At 47.6% G+C, this 20,617-nt stretch overlaps 1 protein-coding gene across 1 annotated transcript in view; it reads left to right on the plus strand.

The window, feature by feature from the left end:
• LOC135914483 (glutathione hydrolase-like YwrD proenzyme) overlaps positions 1-20,617 on the plus strand; it is a 62,588-nt gene that overhangs the window by 37,267 nt on the left and 4,704 nt on the right. The window contains exons 4-5 of the mRNA XM_070524585.1: positions 3,009-3,212; positions 5,017-5,272. Of these exons, the coding sequence (XP_070380686.1) occupies positions 3,009-3,212; positions 5,017-5,272 (460 nt within the window). The remainder of the gene's footprint in view (positions 1-3,008; positions 3,213-5,016; positions 5,273-20,617) is intronic.

The raw sequence follows: 20,617 nt of genomic DNA on the forward strand, positions 1-20,617 counted from the left end.
AAGAACGCTGCCGCGCGTCATATGCTGTAGGTGCAAGCGAAAGCTTGATAGCGTGAGCCGAGAAGATCGTTGGCTTGATGAAGTGGGGTCTTGCACGCGCATGAATGGATGGCGAGGAGGGTATGCGCCATCTTCTTACGCGCGCTAGGCGGGTAGGGAGCAATGTGCACGCGCTAGGAGTACGGGGGAGTGGTACGTGCTTGGGCTCATCTCCTTTTCAACTCCAGCCTCGGCAGTTTAACCAACTGCTCCTAGACAGCATAATGGTGCTGCATTTCGATCCGTGATGTCAAGCTACATTGCCGGACTGCCATAGGTTCTAATAGGGACGTTGCTGCTGAGTAAGCTGCGGTGAACTTGACGTCACCGCTTTCGTCACGTCGGGTGAGGCATTGGAAATTTGTGTCCAAGTAGCATTACGTCAAAAAGCTGAGTGCTTCGGCCTCCTACTAGGATGCCTCAGCTGAGCGTGATCGCGCGCGACCTATTACGGAGGTAATCTGCCTTGGGGTAGAAGTATGAAAGAGCTGAAATAGCTTCCTGTTCGCCGTGTTCTCGCGCGCCAGGCAGCATGAAGTGGAATTCACTCGGCGGTGCTGGCGCTTTTCATCACGCCAATGGCCTGACAGCGAATGTCTGCGGTCTTCACGTGAGAGGTGTTCGTGTTTGCTTGTGCACGTGTGGCAGCGTACTTGTAAATAATTTAGTGAGCGAATCTTTGCAGCTGTTGACGCAGGTGATAAAATTACCAACTCTACTTCGTATAGCTGTCTGAGAATTTGCTACCGCCATTATTGCTTCACCTTTCAGGAGGAACTGCAGCTTTTTTGCTCACTGTCGTTAAATCTGCCACTTTTCAATATAAACCTGTAATATTTGCGTCACCATACAAAGCAATGCAACTTTCTCCACTTCCTTGAAAACTCACAACATTCCTTTTCCATAATATTTCTAGAACTTACAAAACTTTCGATATCTATAAATTTTTATAAATATATCATAGAAAGGTCAAGGGACATACTTTAATAACTTTACTAGGCGCGTGCTAATGTTTCAAGTAGAAATTGAAATCCATTATCTCTAACGCTCGATTTGTATTCAGTTCTGGAGCGGACATTTTGAGGTTGTCGAATATTCGTTTCATTAAAACGCCAAATGAACGACACTTGTTGCAGCCAATACGGAGGAAGACAGGTGAAAATAGAGACTTGTCTAAACGATTCTTGTTCAGGAGAAGCGCCGTAGTCCCTTTGACCAACCTATACCCGAAAAGATAACCTGAAGGATGGTACTTACGTATATAGAATAATTACCAGGTTTTGAGTAATCTTTGCTCGCCTTATGCAGTGTATGAATTATCCCTGTCAATTTGGACAAGGCATTCACTTTCCTAAACTCACTTTATTTGTACTCACTGAAAAAAATGGGCATGGCTGTAGTATTACCATAGCTCATTCAAGGAGGACAAGACTCTATTACTCGCATCTAGGACTGGCTGTTTACCTTTTCATTGTTTTCATGGTCATTGGACAGAAGGCATGATCCCACTATCAGTCGTATCCCACCAGCAAGGTTCTGGTTTGGCATGATATATGGTTTTTAACGGATACACGTGCGTCAAATAACATAAGCAAGCTTCCGTTACGGACAGACTCCGCAGAGGTACAATATTCATTTTTTTAACTCAAAAATTTCGATATTCGAACCATATTTTTTAAATTTTATTCTAGATTTGCATTCGAAACCATATAAATATTTTTATAGCTCAACCTGCTTTAGTATTTACGTGTGCCATAGGCTGCTTGGACAGATTGAACGGAAGTGCTCGCTCAGTGTCATTGAATGAGGTTTCAGCCGTCATCGAAGATTTTAGCGCACGGAATTTTATTGTTTCTTGCTACATCATTTATTCCGGCCATAGGTCTGTTTTCGGCGTCAAGTCGCATACAAACAAATGAAATAAATATTCTTTATGTGGCTACAACGCATAACTTATGGCAGTGGTGTGTGTAGGAAGGCTGCCTTTCGGGCGTAACTGTGACATGAGGAATGTGTTCTGCCCCTTTCTGAATCAGCGAAGTAATCCTTACAACACCTGAAATTTTGGGGTGTTTCTAGGTATGATGAATTAAAGCACACTAAAATCCCTGTGTACTCTAACATATATTCCAAATCTATAAAAATTATGCAAATTCGTAGAGACGTGCTTGTTCGTATGCGTAATATTCCACCAAAAATTTCTGCATTTGGGAAAGTTCTTGAGTAAATTGTTCTATTAAAAGACATACCTTACCTGACTTTGATGGACTTCTCTTAAAGCCTTCTTTCAATGCCTGTCATTCTTAAAAGAATCTGTGGTGCCACACCAACGCCAATGGGAAGCTAGGATTCATTTTTGAAACCAACCACAAACATTACCCATTTATTCACCTTACACAAGTTTTAAAATAATTAGTACATCAAGCATTCTTTGTGCATATCAATCATGAATCATATTTATTGCGGCTGAACCTAGCCAGCCTTATTGATGCAATCCTATTTTTGATGCAAATGGGCTTTTGATGTCGTTCTTTTTGGTGCACCGGACGCAGAAAGAAAGCAGAAAGAGATCAACAGGGATCCATGTGCCTCGAACGTGATACCAGTAAACGCATACCACATTACCTGACGAGAACGTTTATGTACAACATGCTGTATTGTATGTTTCCATATTGATTGTGAGCTGTAATGGTTAAAATTTTACCGATGTAGTTTTTATAACAACAATAAATAGGGCACATGGAGGCAAACTAACAAGGTGTCTATGATAGGGAGACATTCATTGCAGGTATGATATTGAACAGTTGTGAACTAGTACCTGTGTGTCGCTGATGGCAAGCTCTTTTCAAACAAATTCTGCTCGTAATGCTGCCAACGTTTAAACGTGGACCTAGAAATTTAGACTTGTACAAAGCATCGCGCTGTGATTCGCATCAATCGTACATTTTTCTGGCACCTGTATCACGCAGCTTAGCATGAAGGACCTCTTAGCCCCGGCAATCAGCTACGCCGAGAACGGATTCCCTATGGATCCCGTGAAGCAGCGCACCTGGCAGACCATGCACGACGGTCTGAAACGATTACCCGGTGGCCGTTATTTCCTAAACGAGGACAACAATGTGCCCCCGCTTGGTCAAATATTGGTCAACAGGCCACTGGCAACGCTTTTGAAGGCAAGTACACGGAAATCAGCGCATTTTTTTTTACTTTCTTATCTCCTTTTTACTTTCTTATCTCGATCGTTCTCACAATATATAGTGGTCGTGGTGCTCGACTTTCGATCATTATCATGTGTTCTGTGTAATATTTCCTTTTAGATCTGTGAATACTACTTGTGTCGCTCGTATAAATCCTTACGGTGTTATCGTTTCCGAAATATTGCTTCGTTGTTCGTCTTAGTAGGCCTACGTTCCTTCTTTTTTGGAGATTTTGAGTGATACTCTTGAGTATGTTTTGACAAGTTTTCTTGAAGCTGCTGCAGTTTGATATTCCAGTGCTTTTAGGTCTTGACATTCTGCGCCTCCTGCATTCATACAAAAAAGTGGAAGTATGCGAACGTATTTGAGGTTCGTATTTCATGAACGTATTTCACCCCTAAATATAAAAATTCACAACTACTTAAGTAACTCATTCATTTCCCGCTGTTAGCGCGTGTGCACAGTGCTTGGCGAGCAGGACTTGTGGTTCAATCAGGCGGCAATGTATGCATTCGTGAGGAGACTGGGATTGCACTGTCTCCGTAGAGGCAGCAATAAATCTATCTACAACAGGTGGTGTAACTGAGTCGCATTATAGCAAAGCAGCATGCTATCCGTAAATGTACCAAGCTCATATGGTGTTTGATTTCACTACACATTAACAATCAAATAAGTTTCGTGAGGAATATCAAGCAAGCAATGAATCAAGACGCAATAGTGTTGACCTATACACTCTGCAGTTTCATATTGCTATAGGCGAACCCTCGCTGACAAACTGTATCAAAGAGTGCACATTGACTGAGCTATGGCAAGAATATAAATCATCCTTGGAATTTAATCTTGCTCTGCCAGGGTAAAATACTCCACACGTAAACAATAATAAATATAAGAAAAATAAATCAGCTGCTTATCTAACTTTGCGCATGGATGAAAATGCACACACCGCCTGAAGTACATAATGAAAACGGTCTCAAGAATCACGGAAAACAAATATGCTGCTCGCGATTACAGGCTCACAAGTGAAAGATTGTACGAACTAGGCCAGAGCGAATGCTCACACAAAAGCTCCATCAGTTGAAATATGCCTAACACAGGCAGCCAAACTCATTTGCCGACGCATAACTAGCACTGCCTGTAAATGCCTACTGATGTGGCCAAAATACATGTTGATGCGATTTACAGGTTGCATTCAGTACATAAATATCAGATGTTCGTTTCGAAAAGCGAAGCATAATTATGTGAAATCGAAAAAGAGTTGTGCAGTTGTTAGTTATGCGTTACAAGATCAACACAATGACTTGGATTCATTCACGTGGAGGCCAGCCCAAGCATTGATAAATATTTAGCAAACGGGTTAGAGACGCAATGTGCCAGAGCTCTTCCTGCTTTGCAAGATCTGTAGAAGATTTTCATATTGCGTTTTTCAAGTATCATGCATTTTATATCCCTGTCTGCACGGTAGTGCTAACTTGGCATGCCTCGGAACTATACAGTGTGGTGTCGACTTCTGGTAGTGTATATGATCCGGTGGCTCTCTAGCCCGACCTTACGAACCTGTTGAAAAAGCTGCCATAAGACAATGATACTAATCAATAGAAACAGCATCAAACATGTGCTGAATACTATCCTATTCAGAGGCTTACATTATTTGGCAGTTTCGAAATTACGAGTGGCAGTCGTGTGGTTGTCTCTACCAATGCTGGGAGCGGAACATCACGCCCTGTGAATTCGCATCATGAATTATTGTTTCAGAAATCAATATTACACTGGTTCTTCGCAGAGGCTAGGCCAGGAGGGCCCACAGGTTGTATACAAGGGAGGTGTGGCTGAAGCAATCGTGGACGCTGTGCACCGGGCGGGTGGCGTCCTGTCCATGGACGACCTTTCTGGTCACATGGAGTCTACTGAGCCGCTTGAGACAGAGCCCGCAACTACCACGTACCGAGGAGAGATCGCAGTGCATACGACAACGCTTCCGACACAGGGCGCCGTGCTTTTAGAGGCCCTTAACATACTCAACACGTTTGATCTGAAAGGTACGCTTTCGTAAATTTGAAACAGTGACCGCGCAACCCCTTCCTCCAGTAGGCCACCGCTATGAAAAAATGAAGCAGAGCACATTACGATCATTATCTTAGTTAGCGCAGGAGCATTTCGGAAAGCAACACTCACTATAAGTATAGTAAAGCTTTTCTTGAGCTCTTTTTAGCGCATCTCATTTGTGTTCTACCTCTAACGATCATTGCTATCGCAGTTTCCTGACTGCCTCAGCTTTTGTGGCGTCCGGATCCATTCGACTGCAGCATGTCAACGCTTGAATTGTTCAATCTCTTCTGCTTAAGGGAATGGCGGGGGATTTTTTTCTAGGGCCCATCTCAACTGCTGCGGCACTCGCTGTGAGATTCGTAGCGTCGCACACACTCGCAACACACAAAAACTTGTCACGTGCAACTCGTAACAGAAAATACAAAGTGAAACAGCGAAATAGAAGGTCTAGACAAACGAATGCTTTTGTATTGAACTCAATCAGCTTCCCCTGAAGCGCAATGCTCTTTACCAGATAGCGACGTTTAGCTTTTACTTAAGCATCTAGGAAGGTGCTCTAGCAAGTCGCTCATTCAAAATGCTGGCGCAATGCAGCACGCAAGGCAACTGAAGCTGCACAGCAGAAAGGGCACGAAGGCAGCTGCTATGCGTCTCATAACTCTGGCGTGATGAGGAGTGCTTTGTAGGCGTCAAATATTGAACGTGCAGGAGATTAGACAGACAAAGGTCTCAGCGTTTGCAGCTTTAAATTTATTGCCTGTTCCTTTAGGACCACAACGTCCCAGTAGCAATACTAAAGCCTGTACGCAAAACACTCAAGCCAGTTATGCAAGAAATACTGCCCTGGCTCTGCTGCAGAGTCGGCAGCGCGAAGCCTTAAAGTGCATCATTGAGTTCACTTTGTTTCCTAGTTATTCCCCCAAAATGCACCAACTAAACCTCTCTCACGCCCACACTAATCGAACTCACCGTGAGCAGCCTGTGCAAGCATCATTCATACCGCGATATAATGACGGAAACAACTATAGTAGCTAAGAGTCTATATAATTGGAATCCGTAGAATAACTAAGCAATTAAAACTAAATTCGTCGAATGTGATCCTCCTCGGAAAATTTATATTGCTTGTTTTCAGAAATAAAAGAATGGAGACGACGCGCTTTGATTACTAAATCGAGTAATAAAACTCAGACTTTAGAAAGTGTCAGCAGCTACCATAGTTACAATGTCAATAGCAATAATTACCTGCACAGGCTTACCCTTTCACTTCCACCAGCGTCCAATTTATTCAGTACACAGAATGTGGTAGGAAGGAAACTTTGAAAATTTGAAAAAGATTTTAAGTGTTCAACTGCATAATGGTGGGTTCGAATTTGGTTCCGAAGCACAGCAGTCTCGCTCTCTAACGATTTAGCCACATCATTCTTTCTAATGTCGGTCATCCACGAGGAAATATCAACCAAATATCTTAAGCATTAAGGTGAAAAAGACCCGCTCTCTAGCACAACCTTCTAAAAAAACTGTGTGTGCAATTCCCCAGCAGAAACTTTGTTACCATTCCGGTGGACGTTACATCAATTAGTGTTTGAACAATGCAGCGGTACACCTTATAGCTAAGCCCACCTTCATTTACATTCCCTGGCTGTCGCCCTCAGATTTCCATTGTTAGGGTTATTTACCGAGGGCGTGTATCCCACGCGTGTGTGACACCTTTCTTTGATATTTGTACAAATGGTAAATGTAAATATCATGCAAAGCTAAACACTGTGGAAATAAAAACATCTAACCAGGCGCAGAAACATGACTGAGTAAAAAGAAAAAGATATTTAAAAACACAGTGTTTAAAACCTAGGGTGTCGAAAAGATCGAAAGTTCGACCGACCACCGCAGGTGCCGTAACTGTATCTTGCGGTGCGTTCCTATATAATCTTCACTCTTTCGTTGAACAGCTGGCTGACGTTACGTCGAACACATTTATAACTCATACACGATTTCCATTTTGTGTCTTTGACATCACCCATGTATCCGAAAAATACATTCGTGATTGATCTAGTGTTTCCTTAAGAAACTAAAATACCGGCATATAACGTTTCGAATGCTTTTGTTTGCACTAACCGCCTCACTGTGAAAAATTATTCAGAGTTTGTACCAAAAAGTGAAGCAATGAAAGTGATAACCATGTTACAGTGCGACGCACACTCTAAGTGGTTCATGCTCCGGAGAACGCTGGGCTTCTTTTTTATGCAATTACACTAGTCAGTGACTGTGGCGCCCCCACTACTGTCGCCAAAAAACGCGTGAGCTGGGTAGGCGTGCTGGTGCCACTCCGGCAATGTGGTTATGCGTAAACTGGTTTCCCCGCATTTGCAACCAGAGCACAGCAACTCTGTATACTCCGTTTCATAGTTGAGTTAGAGCGCTTCGGACGCTACAGACACGTTTAGGCGCAGAAGCGCTGACCCATCCCTAAATGCCAAGTTGCCCACCCCCGAATTTATATTCACCCAAGCCGAAATTTGCAGTTGGCCCCTAGCCAAATTTGTTTTGACCGGCTGACCGACCCCCAAATCTCAACTTGGCCCACCAAACTTTCACTTGGCCCAACACTGCTATAGGCTTCGCCATGCATTTTCTACTGCGCTCTATGGATCCCTATGTGTATCCATAAATCTGATCATATATGTATCTTCCCTCAATATTTTTTTTACAGCGCAGCTCCTAGGCGCCCGTTCCTGTGGCGAGCGTCGGCGTTGTCCCTCGTAACCGAACGAACGAGCACAGCGAAAAATAAAAGTGATCCCGGAGCGCAGCCGGAAATGAAAGCCGCGGCGTAACTGAGCCATAAGGCGGTAAGCGGAGGGCATGACGAAAGGGTGAGAATAAGGGGTGGCGTGGCGGCTGTAGTGAATAGCGCCTGTGCGTTACCCACGCGCTGGCCCTTGCGATCTCCTGATAAGCGTGGCTGTGGTGCTAAAGTTCGCTCCATTTGCAAAGTTCCACACAAGATGGATTGCCCACGCCAGCCAATATATTGCTAAATGAAAACTTTTTTTAGTGGCTTCAATGTGCCTTCTAACCTATAAGGCTCGCGATCACCTTCATTTTGACAATATAGCGAATAACTGCGTTTGTTCGCAAATAACCCATTTTTATGCAAATGCAAGCTATTACGCTTCGCGTGTGCCGGACAAATTTTGGTAGGCTGCTCGCGAAACAATTCATGTGCATTGAAACGTTGGCGGTGTTAAGTTTCGAACCTATGACACCACGTTCAGAAGTCGAGTATCTTACTCTCTGGACGAAAGACCCACGCTTGCAGAAGGTGAATGCATCGAAACCATATTGTTACGGCGATTTTTCGATTATAGAAAGACTGTATTTACACTATATATACAGGCTGACTCAGAGTAGTTAAAACGGCTGACCACCAACACGCAGCAGCCAGCGTCTCCGATCTTCTTCGTCCTCTCTCTTCTTTCATCCTTGCGTAAAAGAACGTCCGGTGGCGAAGCGCCATCTCGGCGCATGGCAGGCGAAGAACTGCGAGCAAAGTATGGCTTCAGCAGCGAAACGTCAAGGTGTGGGGGCGAAACCCACACAAGGATGCATCAAAGTGTAGGGGCGAAACCTCGTAATTTACTTCGTTAACTTGGCGTAGGTCTTCTTAAGGCCCTGTGTAGCGAGATAGAAGCTTCTGGGAGAGGCCAACATGGTGACATGGTGACCAGAGGAACACTCAAGCACCTGGCACGAACTTTACATCGCGATGGCAGCGGTCGTAACGCTCTTTTTGTATATGCTGCAAGGCTAATAAACGACATCGGGCGACTTGACATGTGAGCACGATCGATGACTTCATGAGCGTACTCAGTTGCAACATTCAGCGGAGAAGTGAGGATGGTGCGAAACAGCAAAGTGGGGTCGCGACCATACAAGAGATAGAAAGGCGGATATCCTGCGTTATCATGTCGAGACGAGTTATACGAGAACGTCACGTGAGATATTGTGGCGTCCCACTCGCGGTGATCGTTGGAGACGTACATCAAAAGCATCTCTGCAATTGTTCGGCTAAGACATTCCGTAAGACCGTTCGTTAGTGAGTGGTAGGCGGTGGACAGTTTGGGCTGAGGGGCACAAGAGCGAAGGAGGTCGTCGACAACTCGACATAAGGACAAGTGGCCGTGGTCTGTTAATAACTTTCGAGGTGCACCTTTGTGGAGAATGACATCGTGGAGGAGAAAATTGGCGACATCTGTTGCGCAACTAGCCGGCAACGTCTTTGTTGTCGTGTAGCGTGTCGCGTAGTCGGTAGCGACTGTGATGCACTTATTCCATCTAGTCGTCGTCGGAAAGGGCCGATCAGGTCAAGGCCTACGCCAAAGAACGGTTGAGGGGCAACTTCAATTGGACGGAGTCTTCCAACAGGTGCCAGTGGAGGTTTCTTCTAGCTTTGACACAATTCGCAAGTTGCGACATAACGACGCACAGAGCGGTAGAGACCAGGCCGGAAGAGCCGGCGTCGTGTGGGGTCATATGTACGCAAAACTCCAAGGTGTCCTGTCGTCGCTGCATCGTGAACTTTTCAAGAACGACGGATCGCAGATGACGAGAAAGGACATGGAGCAAGTCAGGGCTGTCAGGTTTGATATTGCGGCGGTAGAGGATACTGATATGCAGCACGAACCAGGGGCGCGTGCCGTCAGTGCGGCCACATTGCACTCCGGCGATGATGTACTGTAAGCATGGTCGCGTTGCTGTTCAGCGCGCATGTCGATCATGTCAGTAAAAGCCATGACTCAGGTCACCGGATCGTGCGCAACAGCATCGGGAGAATCCACGGCGTGACGCGAGAGGTAGTCAGCGTCCTTCTGGAGGCGTCCACTCTTGTAATGGACACTAAATGAAAATTCCTGGAGCCGAAGAGCCGAGCGACCTAGCCGTCCAGCCCAGTACCGAAGGGAAGACAATCAGCAGAGTGCGTCATTGTCTGTGACGACCAAAAACGTGCGGCCGGACAAATATGGCTGCACCCTTGCCACAGCCCAAACTAAAGTCAAGCACTCCCACTCGGTGATGGGGTAATTTCTCTCGGCAGGTGACAGCAGGCGGCCGGCTTAAGCTATCACACACTCGGTACCATTCTGTTGTTGGGCGAGAAAAGCGCCAATGCCATGGCTGCTGGCGTCAGTGTTCACTTTGGTCTGTGCAGATAGACCAAAGTGACAAGTATGGCTGGTGTGGCCAGAAACCCGAGGAGAGCCTGCTCCATGCCCCATGAGAATGGCGTGTTCTTCTTTAGAAGATGTCAAAGGCCGAAAAACGTCGCCTAAGTAGTTGACGAAATGGCGAAAGCAAGAACAAGATTTTCCGGATCTGGTTGAACACCGCATGCTTCAACGAGGTGTTCCAACACGGTAACCTGACGGCGCCCGAAATGACAGTTCGTGGAGTTAAGCTGAAGGCCGGCTATTCGGAAGACCGCAAGAATTGTAGCGAGTCGGGTAACGTGGCTGCCGAACGTGGGAGAAAAAGCAATAACGTCGTCAAGGCAACAGACACAGGTGTTCCATTTGCAGCCCTGCCGAATAGAGTCCATTATACGTTCAAATCTCACAGGAGCGTTGAATAGGCCTAAGGGCATGAATTTCAACTAATATAATCCATCCGGGGTGATGAAGAGCGGCTTCTGGCGGTACATTTCATCAACTGAAATCTGCCAGTAGCCGGATCGAAGATCGATGGACGAGAAGTATTTATCTCCGTGAAAGCAGTCCAAGGAGTCATTGATGCCTAGTAGTGGGTGCAGGTCTTTTCACGTGATCTTGTTTAACTGGCGATAATCGACGCAAAAGCGCCAGGTACCGCCTTTCTTTGTCAAAAATACGACAGTCGACGCCCAAGAGCTGGCTGATGGCTCGATGACCCCTTTGCTGCGCATCTTGAAACCTTCTGATTGGATGACTCGACCTTCAACGTGCGATACCCGATAGGGACGCCGACGAATAGGATTCATGTCTCCAGTGTTTATACGTTGGTCAATAACAGATCTTTGGCCTAAAGGCCCATCGCCGATATCAAAAATGTCACTGCACGATTGAAGCAGGTGACGTATGTCCGTGGACTGTGCAGAGGTGAGGTCAGGTGCAATAATTTTCGCGAAGTCATCCGTTAAGGAACCAGAGCAATGAGCTGCAATTGGCGCTAATGACCCTTCCTCGACATTCAGACTCTCCATGTCAAATTCGGAACCACTAGAAACGCTGGCCAAGAACATGCCGGCCGGAATCACTTGAGGGCACAGGCTGAAATTCAGAAGCGGTAGAATGACGTCATCATTATTAACCGTGATGAACGTATGCAGAACAGCAACGTTCCGGTTCAAAAGCACGTCGGTGATGGGACGAAGTACATAGTCGCCGTCAGGAACCGGTAGCTGGGCGGTCAAAGTGACGTAATTAACTGCCTTGGGTGACAGACACACATCGTGAAGCGAGCACAAGTGCAGTGGGGCGGTGCTAGGAGCATCGGCGAGTTGAGGCAGTTCCAAAGGAAGAACGCCGGTCGCATAGTCTATGAGAGGAGAATGAATGGATAAAAAGTTCAATCCAAGAAGAACGTCGTGACGGTAGTTTTTGATCACAGCAAGGATAACAGAAATAGGGCGGCCGGCTATAATTAAACGCGCAGTACACATTTCAAGAACAACCGGCACGACGCCGTCGGCAACACCAAGCACTCAGGGAGCTGCTGGGTTGAGGAACTTCTTTAAACGTCTACGTAGGCTAGCACTCATCACAGATCCGTGGGCTCCAGGGTAGCAGAGTGCTTAGACAGGTATGCCGTCTATTTTAACGTCTATTACACTTCTCCTTGCGGGCACAGACAAAGTGCTGCGGTAGCTGGCAGTGCAGAACCCCCTCCGAGGGCTCCATGTACTAGTTTACCGAAAAGGTGCGGCAAAACGACACAGGGGACGAAAGGCGAGGTGGCAGCAGCGAACGGGAAGATAGACGATATGTCTGTGCTGAACGAGACTGGTGCCCGCGCGGCGATGGTGAGTGACTGACTGTACCATGTCTTTTTAGCAGGGTTGTTACTGCTATTAGACTCGGCGGTGGGGGACACACTGCGGGTATTTCCATCAAAACGGCTCAGATTGCTCGGCGTGTGAGGTGTTGAAGACCACGCGTTGTGACAGTATCAGGCGACATGACCAATGCGGCGACAGATGAAACAGATAGGCTGGTCATCCACAGTTCTCCACTCAGTCGGGTTGCGACAACGCTGGGAGAAGCGTCGGGGTGGAGCGAAAATAGTAGAGGAGCGTTCGTTAACTCTGGGGTGGGCGACATCACGCACAGAACGTAAACCAATCTTTTCAAGTCCCTGGCGAACGATGGCTTGTGCGAGAGGAACGGAAAAACTGGTAGCATCAGGACTACGCAATCAGAAAGCTGGGGGCGCCACCGCATCCAGTTCCCATCGAATTTTTCGCACCAGTTCAACTGATGGCGATGCATGCAGCTGTGCGGGTTGATCTTCACACGTCGAAGTTGAGGCCGTATGGGGAAGTCTGGCGAATGGGTGCAAGACGCGTCGGCTTTTGTCCTGTTTGGATTGTCGGCACTCTTCATTGATAGAATCAACTGTAAAGCAGCTTTTGCACATGAGCATATTAAAAACGTCGTCAGCAATGCCCCTAGGCACGTGCCCGACCTTCTCAGCTTGTCTCATGTCGTGATCGGCTTTACGACAAGGTGCCAGCACGTCCAGGAAGTACGAGAGATAGGACTCCGTGGGGAATTGGGCACGGGAGGCCAGTTCCTGCATTGCTGCAATTTTACGGCCCGCTTGTTTGCCTAACATCTTTGTCAACTTTTGTTTGCATTGGTCCCTGCTGCTTAGCTTCTCTTCGTGGTTTGCGTACCACATCTATGCCGTGCTTGTTAGGTATAACAACAGGTTAGCTAGCATTAGCGTTGAGTCCCATCTGTTCATTCCACTCACGCTTTCACACATGGCCACCCACTGCTGAAGGTTGGCGCCATCGGTACCACAGAATTTTCCAGGATCCTTCAGTTGCACAAGCACAACTGAAGGTGACTGCGATGTGGCTGGCGATGGTAACGATCGACAACGACGTTGATCCCCCGTGCTCACCGTCATTCATGGTGTAGCCGGTGATGCAACGTCCACAGTGGAGCTGCGTTTTCAGCCGTGAGACCCCAGACCTCCCATCAATATGTTATGGCGATGTTGCGATTATAGAAAGACTACATTCACAATATATATACAGGCTGAGTCAGAGTAGTTAAGATGGCGGACCTCCAACAACACGCAGCAACCAACGTCTCCGATCTTCTTCCTCCTCTCATTTCATCCATCCGTAACAATAGCACTACGGAATAGTATTACCGATGACGAAGAGGCGAGCAGTCGGAAGACGACGACGACGATTGGAGGCTAGCGTGGGCTGTTGCCTCTTGGCCAAGTGCGGTGTATTACTTTGTAAATATACTTGCATATAGCGTTTCATCTGCGTCTTCTTACGTAACATATCTGGTGGATGTGGACGTTCCCTGTGCCTTGTCACGGAGCTTTGCAGTGGACGGTACGTCGAGCCTAGCTTCATGGCTCCCGGCGATAACAACTCGACTCAGCCGCCTCCGACACCTGCTGCCACTTCGAGTCTCCCTGCTGGCGTATTCTCGGGCAAAGATGGGGAAGACGTCGACGACTGGATCAGTCTGTACGAGCACTTCAGCCGCAATCACCGGTGGAATCCTACTATCATGCTCGTCAACGTTGTCTTTTACCTCGGCGGCACACGCCGAGTTTGGTTTCGGACGCACGAAGAGGAGCTCACCAGTTGGCATTCACTCAAGCAAAAGCTCCGAGACTTGTTCGTCAACCCCTACGGTCACAAACTTGCCGCGCAGAAGGCGCTTTCCGGCCTTGTGCAGACGTCAACAGAGCCCTATGTCACGTACATTCAGGACGTCTTGGCTCTGTGCCGCAAAGTTGATGCACACATGACGGAGTCAGACAAGGTATCCCACATTCTCAAAGGCATTGCCGATGACGCCTTCAACTTGCTCGTATTCAACAACGTCGCGACGGTGGATGCTGTTATAAAAGAATGCCGCCGCCTAGAACTCGCTAAAACCGACATATCGATCAGCAGCTTGCCCGTTTGCCCAACAACCCAGCGACATCTTCCTGTGCCGACGCTCCTCGTCCCAACAACACAGGGGCTATTACCAGGATCATCCGGCGTGAGATTGAGGCCGCCTATCCGGCTGCCTTCGACTCCAGCCCCACCAATGCACCTGTAGTCACGGTTTCCCTGATCCAGGCAGTTCTCCGCCAGGAGTTCGAAAACATGGGCCTTCACACCATCTGCTCGGCCTATCGCCCTGATACCCATCCGTCTTCTTCGATTCCGCCCCGTCCCGCATCTTTTTAACCACCACGCTTCCGCAAACCATCTGAACGGCGCACTGCTGACGACAAGCCCATTTCTTTTCACTGCCGTCGAATCGGGCACATTTCTCGGCACTGTCGAAGTCGCTGGACTTCGCCGCCCCGGTCTGCTTATACTGCCTACTCTCCCCCCTCAGGTGGCCCTTCTCGTCGCTATGCTGCACGCTCCGATAATGCCGCCACTGACTCTCCTGCGCCGAACCGCCCCTATTCTCGTTCACCTTGGCCCCAACGACGACAACCTCGCTCTCCCCAGCCCCGTCGCTCCTTTTCGCCGACTCCCTTCGGACGCCGCTCCCAGCCGGAAATCTAGATGATGCAGCGCCTCGAGGTGACGCTGCACTGCTCCCTACGCCGCCATATCCTCCACTGACGTTGCCCACTCATCTGAAACTTCTTGACGTGCAGGTCGATAGTGTTCTTGTATCTGCTCTTATAGACACTGGGGTGCATTTGTCGGTAATGAGCGCGGACTTTCGTACCCGCCTGAAAAAAATAATCACGCCCGCCACGACGCATGTTTTACGTGTCGCCGATGGCGGAACAACCCCCGTAATTGTTACGTGTGCCGTCCGTGTCTCCTTCGCCGACCGCTCAACAATCGTGCTATTCACAGTCCTCGCCCACTGTCCCCACAATATCATCCTCGGCTTAGACTTCCTCTCCGCACATTCTGCTCTCATTGATTGTTCGGCCAGTACTCTCCGCCTTGACCTGCCTGTTGTGGATCCCGCTGAACCGCAGCCCAGTCGCCTCAGTTCCGTCGACTTCGTTCGCTTGCCACCTACGGCACTGATTTACGTTGACCTAGTGTCATCCCCACCAGTGCCCGACGGTCACTATATCGCGGCTCCTATGCAAGACGTCCTCCTTACACTTGGGATCACGGTACCTTATACCGTTTTATCGTTTACGGCTAATTGCGTCTGCCTGCCAGAGGTCAATTTTGGCTTGACGACACAAGTGCTGCCATGCTGGATGTCTCTGGCCCAGCTTTCCTCACTCGAGGATCACTCAATAGCATCTATTGAGATAGACGGCAATTAAGCCGATCCTCCTCGACCATCTCAGTCGACAACTTGTACCATCGCCGACTTAGAGAAAATGATTGCGCCCGACATGCCGTCCGAGCACGCTCGTGAGCTCTACCGCGTTCTGTTTTCCTACAACCATATTTTTGACTTTAACGATCGTCCTTTGGCCCAAACTACAACTGTTAAACATCGCATTAATACCGGCAATGCCCTTCCTATTCATCGCCGCCCGTATCGAGTGTCACCAGCTGAGCGTCAAGTTATTCACGCAGAAGTTCGCAAAATGCTTGCCAAGAACATCATAGAACCATCATGTAGTCCATGGGCGTTACCTGTTGTACTGGTAAAAAAGAAGGATGGCTCATGGCGCTTTTGCGTGGATTATCGGCACCTTAACAGGGTTACCAAAAACGACGTGTATCCCCTACGTCGGATCGATGACGCCCTTGACTGCCTCCATGGCGCTCGCTACTTCTCTTCTATTGACCTCCGCTCCGGCTACTGGCAGATTGCCGTGGACGATCTCGACCGCGCGAAGACTGCTTTTGTAACTCCGGACGGTCTTTATCAATTCAAAGTGATGCCGTTCGGTCTATGTAACGCTCCTGCCACTTTTGAACGCACGATGGACTGTCTTCTTCACGGTTTGAAATGGTCCACATGCCTGTGCTACTTGGACAACGTCATAGTATTCTCCCCAACGCTCGCTACGCACCTCGAGCGCCTCTCGGCAGTCCTGGACGTTTTCGTCGCGTCGGTCTGCAACTGAACGCATCGAAGTGCCGATTCGGCCGTCGCCAGATTACCGTCCTTGGGCATCTCGTTGACGCGAACGGAGTGCAACCGGACTCAGGCAAGATCCATGCTGTTACTCACTTCCCTGTTCCGAAGTGTGTCAAGGATGTGCGCAGCTTTATCGGCCTTTGTTCCTACTTCCAGCGTTTCGTGAGAAATTTCGCGGCCATAGCACGACCACTAACCGAGCTTTTGAAAAAAGACGCCCCTTTCCAGTGGGGCGATAACGATGCCTCTGCATTCTCGCATCTAATCGACGTTCTCACAACGCCTCCCGTTCTGGCCCATTTCGATCCTTCTGCGCCTACCGAAGTCCGTACTGATGCCAGTGGTCACGGAATTGGCGCAGTACTGGCACGACGCCAGCGCGGCAACGACCGTGTTATCGCTTACGCCAGCAGGCTCCTGTCACCCACGGAGCGCAACTATTCCATCACTGAACGTGAGTGTCTGGCCCTAGTTTAGGCAGTTGCGAAGTTCCGCCCATACTTATATGGCCGACCCTTTTCCGTTGTCACAGACCATCACGCCCTTTGCTGGTTATGCTCACTGAAAGATCCTACAGGAAGACTTGGTCGCTGGGCATTACGCCTCCAAGAATATTCATATACTGTTACCTACAAATCTGGCCAACGAAGAGGCGAGCAGTCAGAAGACGACGACGACGATTGGAGGCTAGCGCGGGCTGTTGCCTCTTGGCCAAGTGCGGCGTATTACGTTGTAAATATACTTGTATACAGCTTTTCATCTGCGTCTTCTTACGTAACAATATGAATGGGTTGTACCGGCATTACAAAACAAATGTCGAAGGAGAATAGTTTCTATGATGGCTGGAATAATATCGTTATTGTGGAATAAAAAAAATCTCTCTAGAACCTCTCTGTACAGCTGACTTGGAACATTGTAGACATTCGAAAAATTCCAATTTTGCAAAAACTAAATTAATACATGCCAGATACCCAATGTGTTTCGGTGGGTGCCACATGCTCCTTCCGTTAGGTTCTTCGTCCGCCGACGAAATGCCACCAATCTCTGAGAACTCATGCTCTTCTCGTCGCGCAACACAGAAAGATGAGCAGTCATGAGGGCTATATGGGTCTCGGCATGGTTTATATTTGTTCAACGCGGATGGATAGGCTGCCAAAGGGCGATAAGGACCTAACTTATTGGAGCCATTAGGAGAACCTTGCTAAGTATTGATAACGTTAAGTTTGGGAGCAAGTCGATAAGGACTTCAATAGTCAACGAAAGTCGGATCATGTTCGATAAAGTTGATAAGGACAGAAGAGGGTTGATAAAGGTTGGATTGATTGCGATAAGGCTGATAACGACCGATAAGAGGTGATAAGGATCGGATGGACTCTGGTAAGGGTTCATACAGCTAGGGTCTATTCTTATCAGATTGCTAATGAATGATATGAATTTATAAAGATTCATACTGCTCAGATCAAGTTCGATAAGGTTGATAATGTCTCCAGTCTCCATGGGGATAAGCAAGTCGCACAATGCTTACGCATACTAAGACAACTCCAGTAGAGTTTCTGCCATAATTGTTGCAGCGGCTGCGGTCGTACTTTAAAGCAGTTTGGTGCTTTCTTATCTACTTTTGTGAAAATGTTCCTATAATCTATGTTCTGAGTTAACAAAGTAATTCAGCCTTAGAAACAAACTAGCCATTTACTCATATGCTGCTAACATCTTGATTTAGATAAATTTGCTTGTTAATGTCACGTGGTGGTGACGTTGAAGAACACAGTAGCAATAGTGTGAAATACAAAACTAACTTTTATTAGGGGAACCTGTGCCCACAAAGACAAGCTACACTTATAGCACAACGATAGCGGCGAACAAGGTCGGCGATCGTCGGTAATCGGATCAGCGGGTCAAGCTCGTCAGCTTTTTACAGCAGTCGTCAAATGTTCCAGACTAATCGCTGAGACCCGCGTGTCTTCCACAAAGTTCTACACCATTCGCGTCACGCGATGAAATCAGATAACACAGGGTTCGGCGACAGCAGACAGCGGATAGAAGCATCGATAACGTTCCAGAAACTTTCTATGCATGCAGACGCGTCCTGCACTGTGCGACATTTGTTAAGCAGTGAAACATGGTCACCCGAGAAAGATCAGCATGTACACGTGTCATTATTTTTATTTGTAGCCTGTGGCGTGCAGCGAAGCATAGACGGAATGCGCATGAGTGGTAAATTTAGGTGACCTTGTTTTATGTTTAGATTCCACTGCCTTGCACCTAATGTATGAGGGAGAAAAATGAAATTACAATATCGGCTCTCCACTTACGGGAGACTGATGTACTTTTATAATGCGACCGCTCGACAACACTCAACTTCCGATGAATAGCGAAGGTAATACGTTAGCTTAGAATCAATAGGGTGACACAACGTATTGCCACACTCGGAATGAGGCATGTATGAGGCTTGCACTGCGGCGGGACTCCTCTGTAGTGCTTTCATTGGAACACTGGGTTCCATCAAGCGCCACCGCTGCGAAGCCGGAAGGTGGCCTCCAAAATATGTGATGCGCTCGTGCGTGGAAACGCCGGGAAACGCGCCATGCAGCAACCGGGCTTCTCTCTCATGTTTCTATCTGGACATGCTGTGCTTTCTAGTTGCACTGCCGAGAAGTCTGTGTGTAGCTTCTGAAACGAGAAGCTTGGCGCGCCACTGCGTGCTAATACTGAGATGGTTTTTTCGCTTCCCGCATACTCTGGTGCACATAATCAGTAACCGAAGTTGGCGAGAGGTTAATTTGGAAGTGGTACATACCTGGTGCATTTGTATCGCAGCCTGCTAATGACTCGGGTTGGTCATATTGATGATCTCTTGCGTGGTGGGTGTGATTTCACTCTAGATTGGACAAATTTAGGCAATCTTTTTCATGGTTGAACAATGACACATTCAAAGTGTGGCGTGCGTATTTCCCTAAACTGAAGTCAAAGACGTTCAATGAAGAAAGCCACACACTTACTGGCAATGCCCAGTAGCCCGTGCTGGCATAAAGATGTTCACTGTGGACAAGCGCAGACTGAGCTTCCATTGGCACTACTGCAGGTCCGTCCCGAAGAGTTTCTTCGAGCAGCGGCACCTACCCAGTCATTCGTCTACAGTGACCCATGTCGGAGCAAAATAGGTTCATTCAAAAGCATATCACATCTCGCAGCGCATCTTGCAGCGCTAACTCATGTGGAGCCCTAAGGTAGCAAGATGAAACAAGAAGAAAGAAGTAAGGCGAGCGCTGCCTCAAGGCTGAGAATTTATTTTTTGCAAATACCGTATATATGGGAAACTCAGAAAATAAAGATGTAGTTTTAGTGACTCGTCTGCTAGCTATCGTACTTCGTTGAAGAGCAGCACGTATGTACACGTTGCCACGTATTTAGTGGTTTAAATCACCCCATGGTTGATTTCGCACCTCGTTGCCTCCGCACAGCAGCCCGACCCACTACCGATTCCACCGCTGATTATCGAAGTAGGCGAGAAAATCGTTACGTACGAATAAAAATACACAGGTAGCCTCCGAAAAATGATTCAAGGAACCTAAGGATGGTAACGAATTGGAAATGGGGCGCTTCCATTTTTTATGCCATATTCCTGTGAGATGTATGCGTAACATGGCTGGCTACGGCTGCTTTTTGCTGTAAGGGCACAAGATATATGATATTTCAACATTTAGACAATTTTTGCGTACTCTAGCACATCGCTAATTCATTCACAGTTGTGGGTACTCCGATGATGAGATGTCCGGCCATGGTATATCACTGCTTTCTTCTAGTGTTGTATACTAAAGGGTGCTGTCCTTGACTTAGGTAATAGTTAGTGAAGACAGCGTATTCTAAGGCTCGATAACTGGATAGCAGGAAGTGCATCACACGCCTTGGTTGGAACAGAATGATGTTTTGCTCATTTGTAACTTGCTGCGGGGAAGCTGCTGGCTTTTTCATACTTGCAGCGAACCTGTATTTGCTCCTTAGGTCTTTTCAGTTCAGTGGTGCTGGAACGTTGGGACG

Source organism: Dermacentor albipictus, chromosome 8 (genome assembly GCF_038994185.2).
Source record: "Dermacentor albipictus isolate Rhodes 1998 colony chromosome 8, USDA_Dalb.pri_finalv2, whole genome shotgun sequence".
NCBI lineage: Eukaryota > Metazoa > Arthropoda > Arachnida > Ixodida > Ixodidae > Dermacentor > Dermacentor albipictus.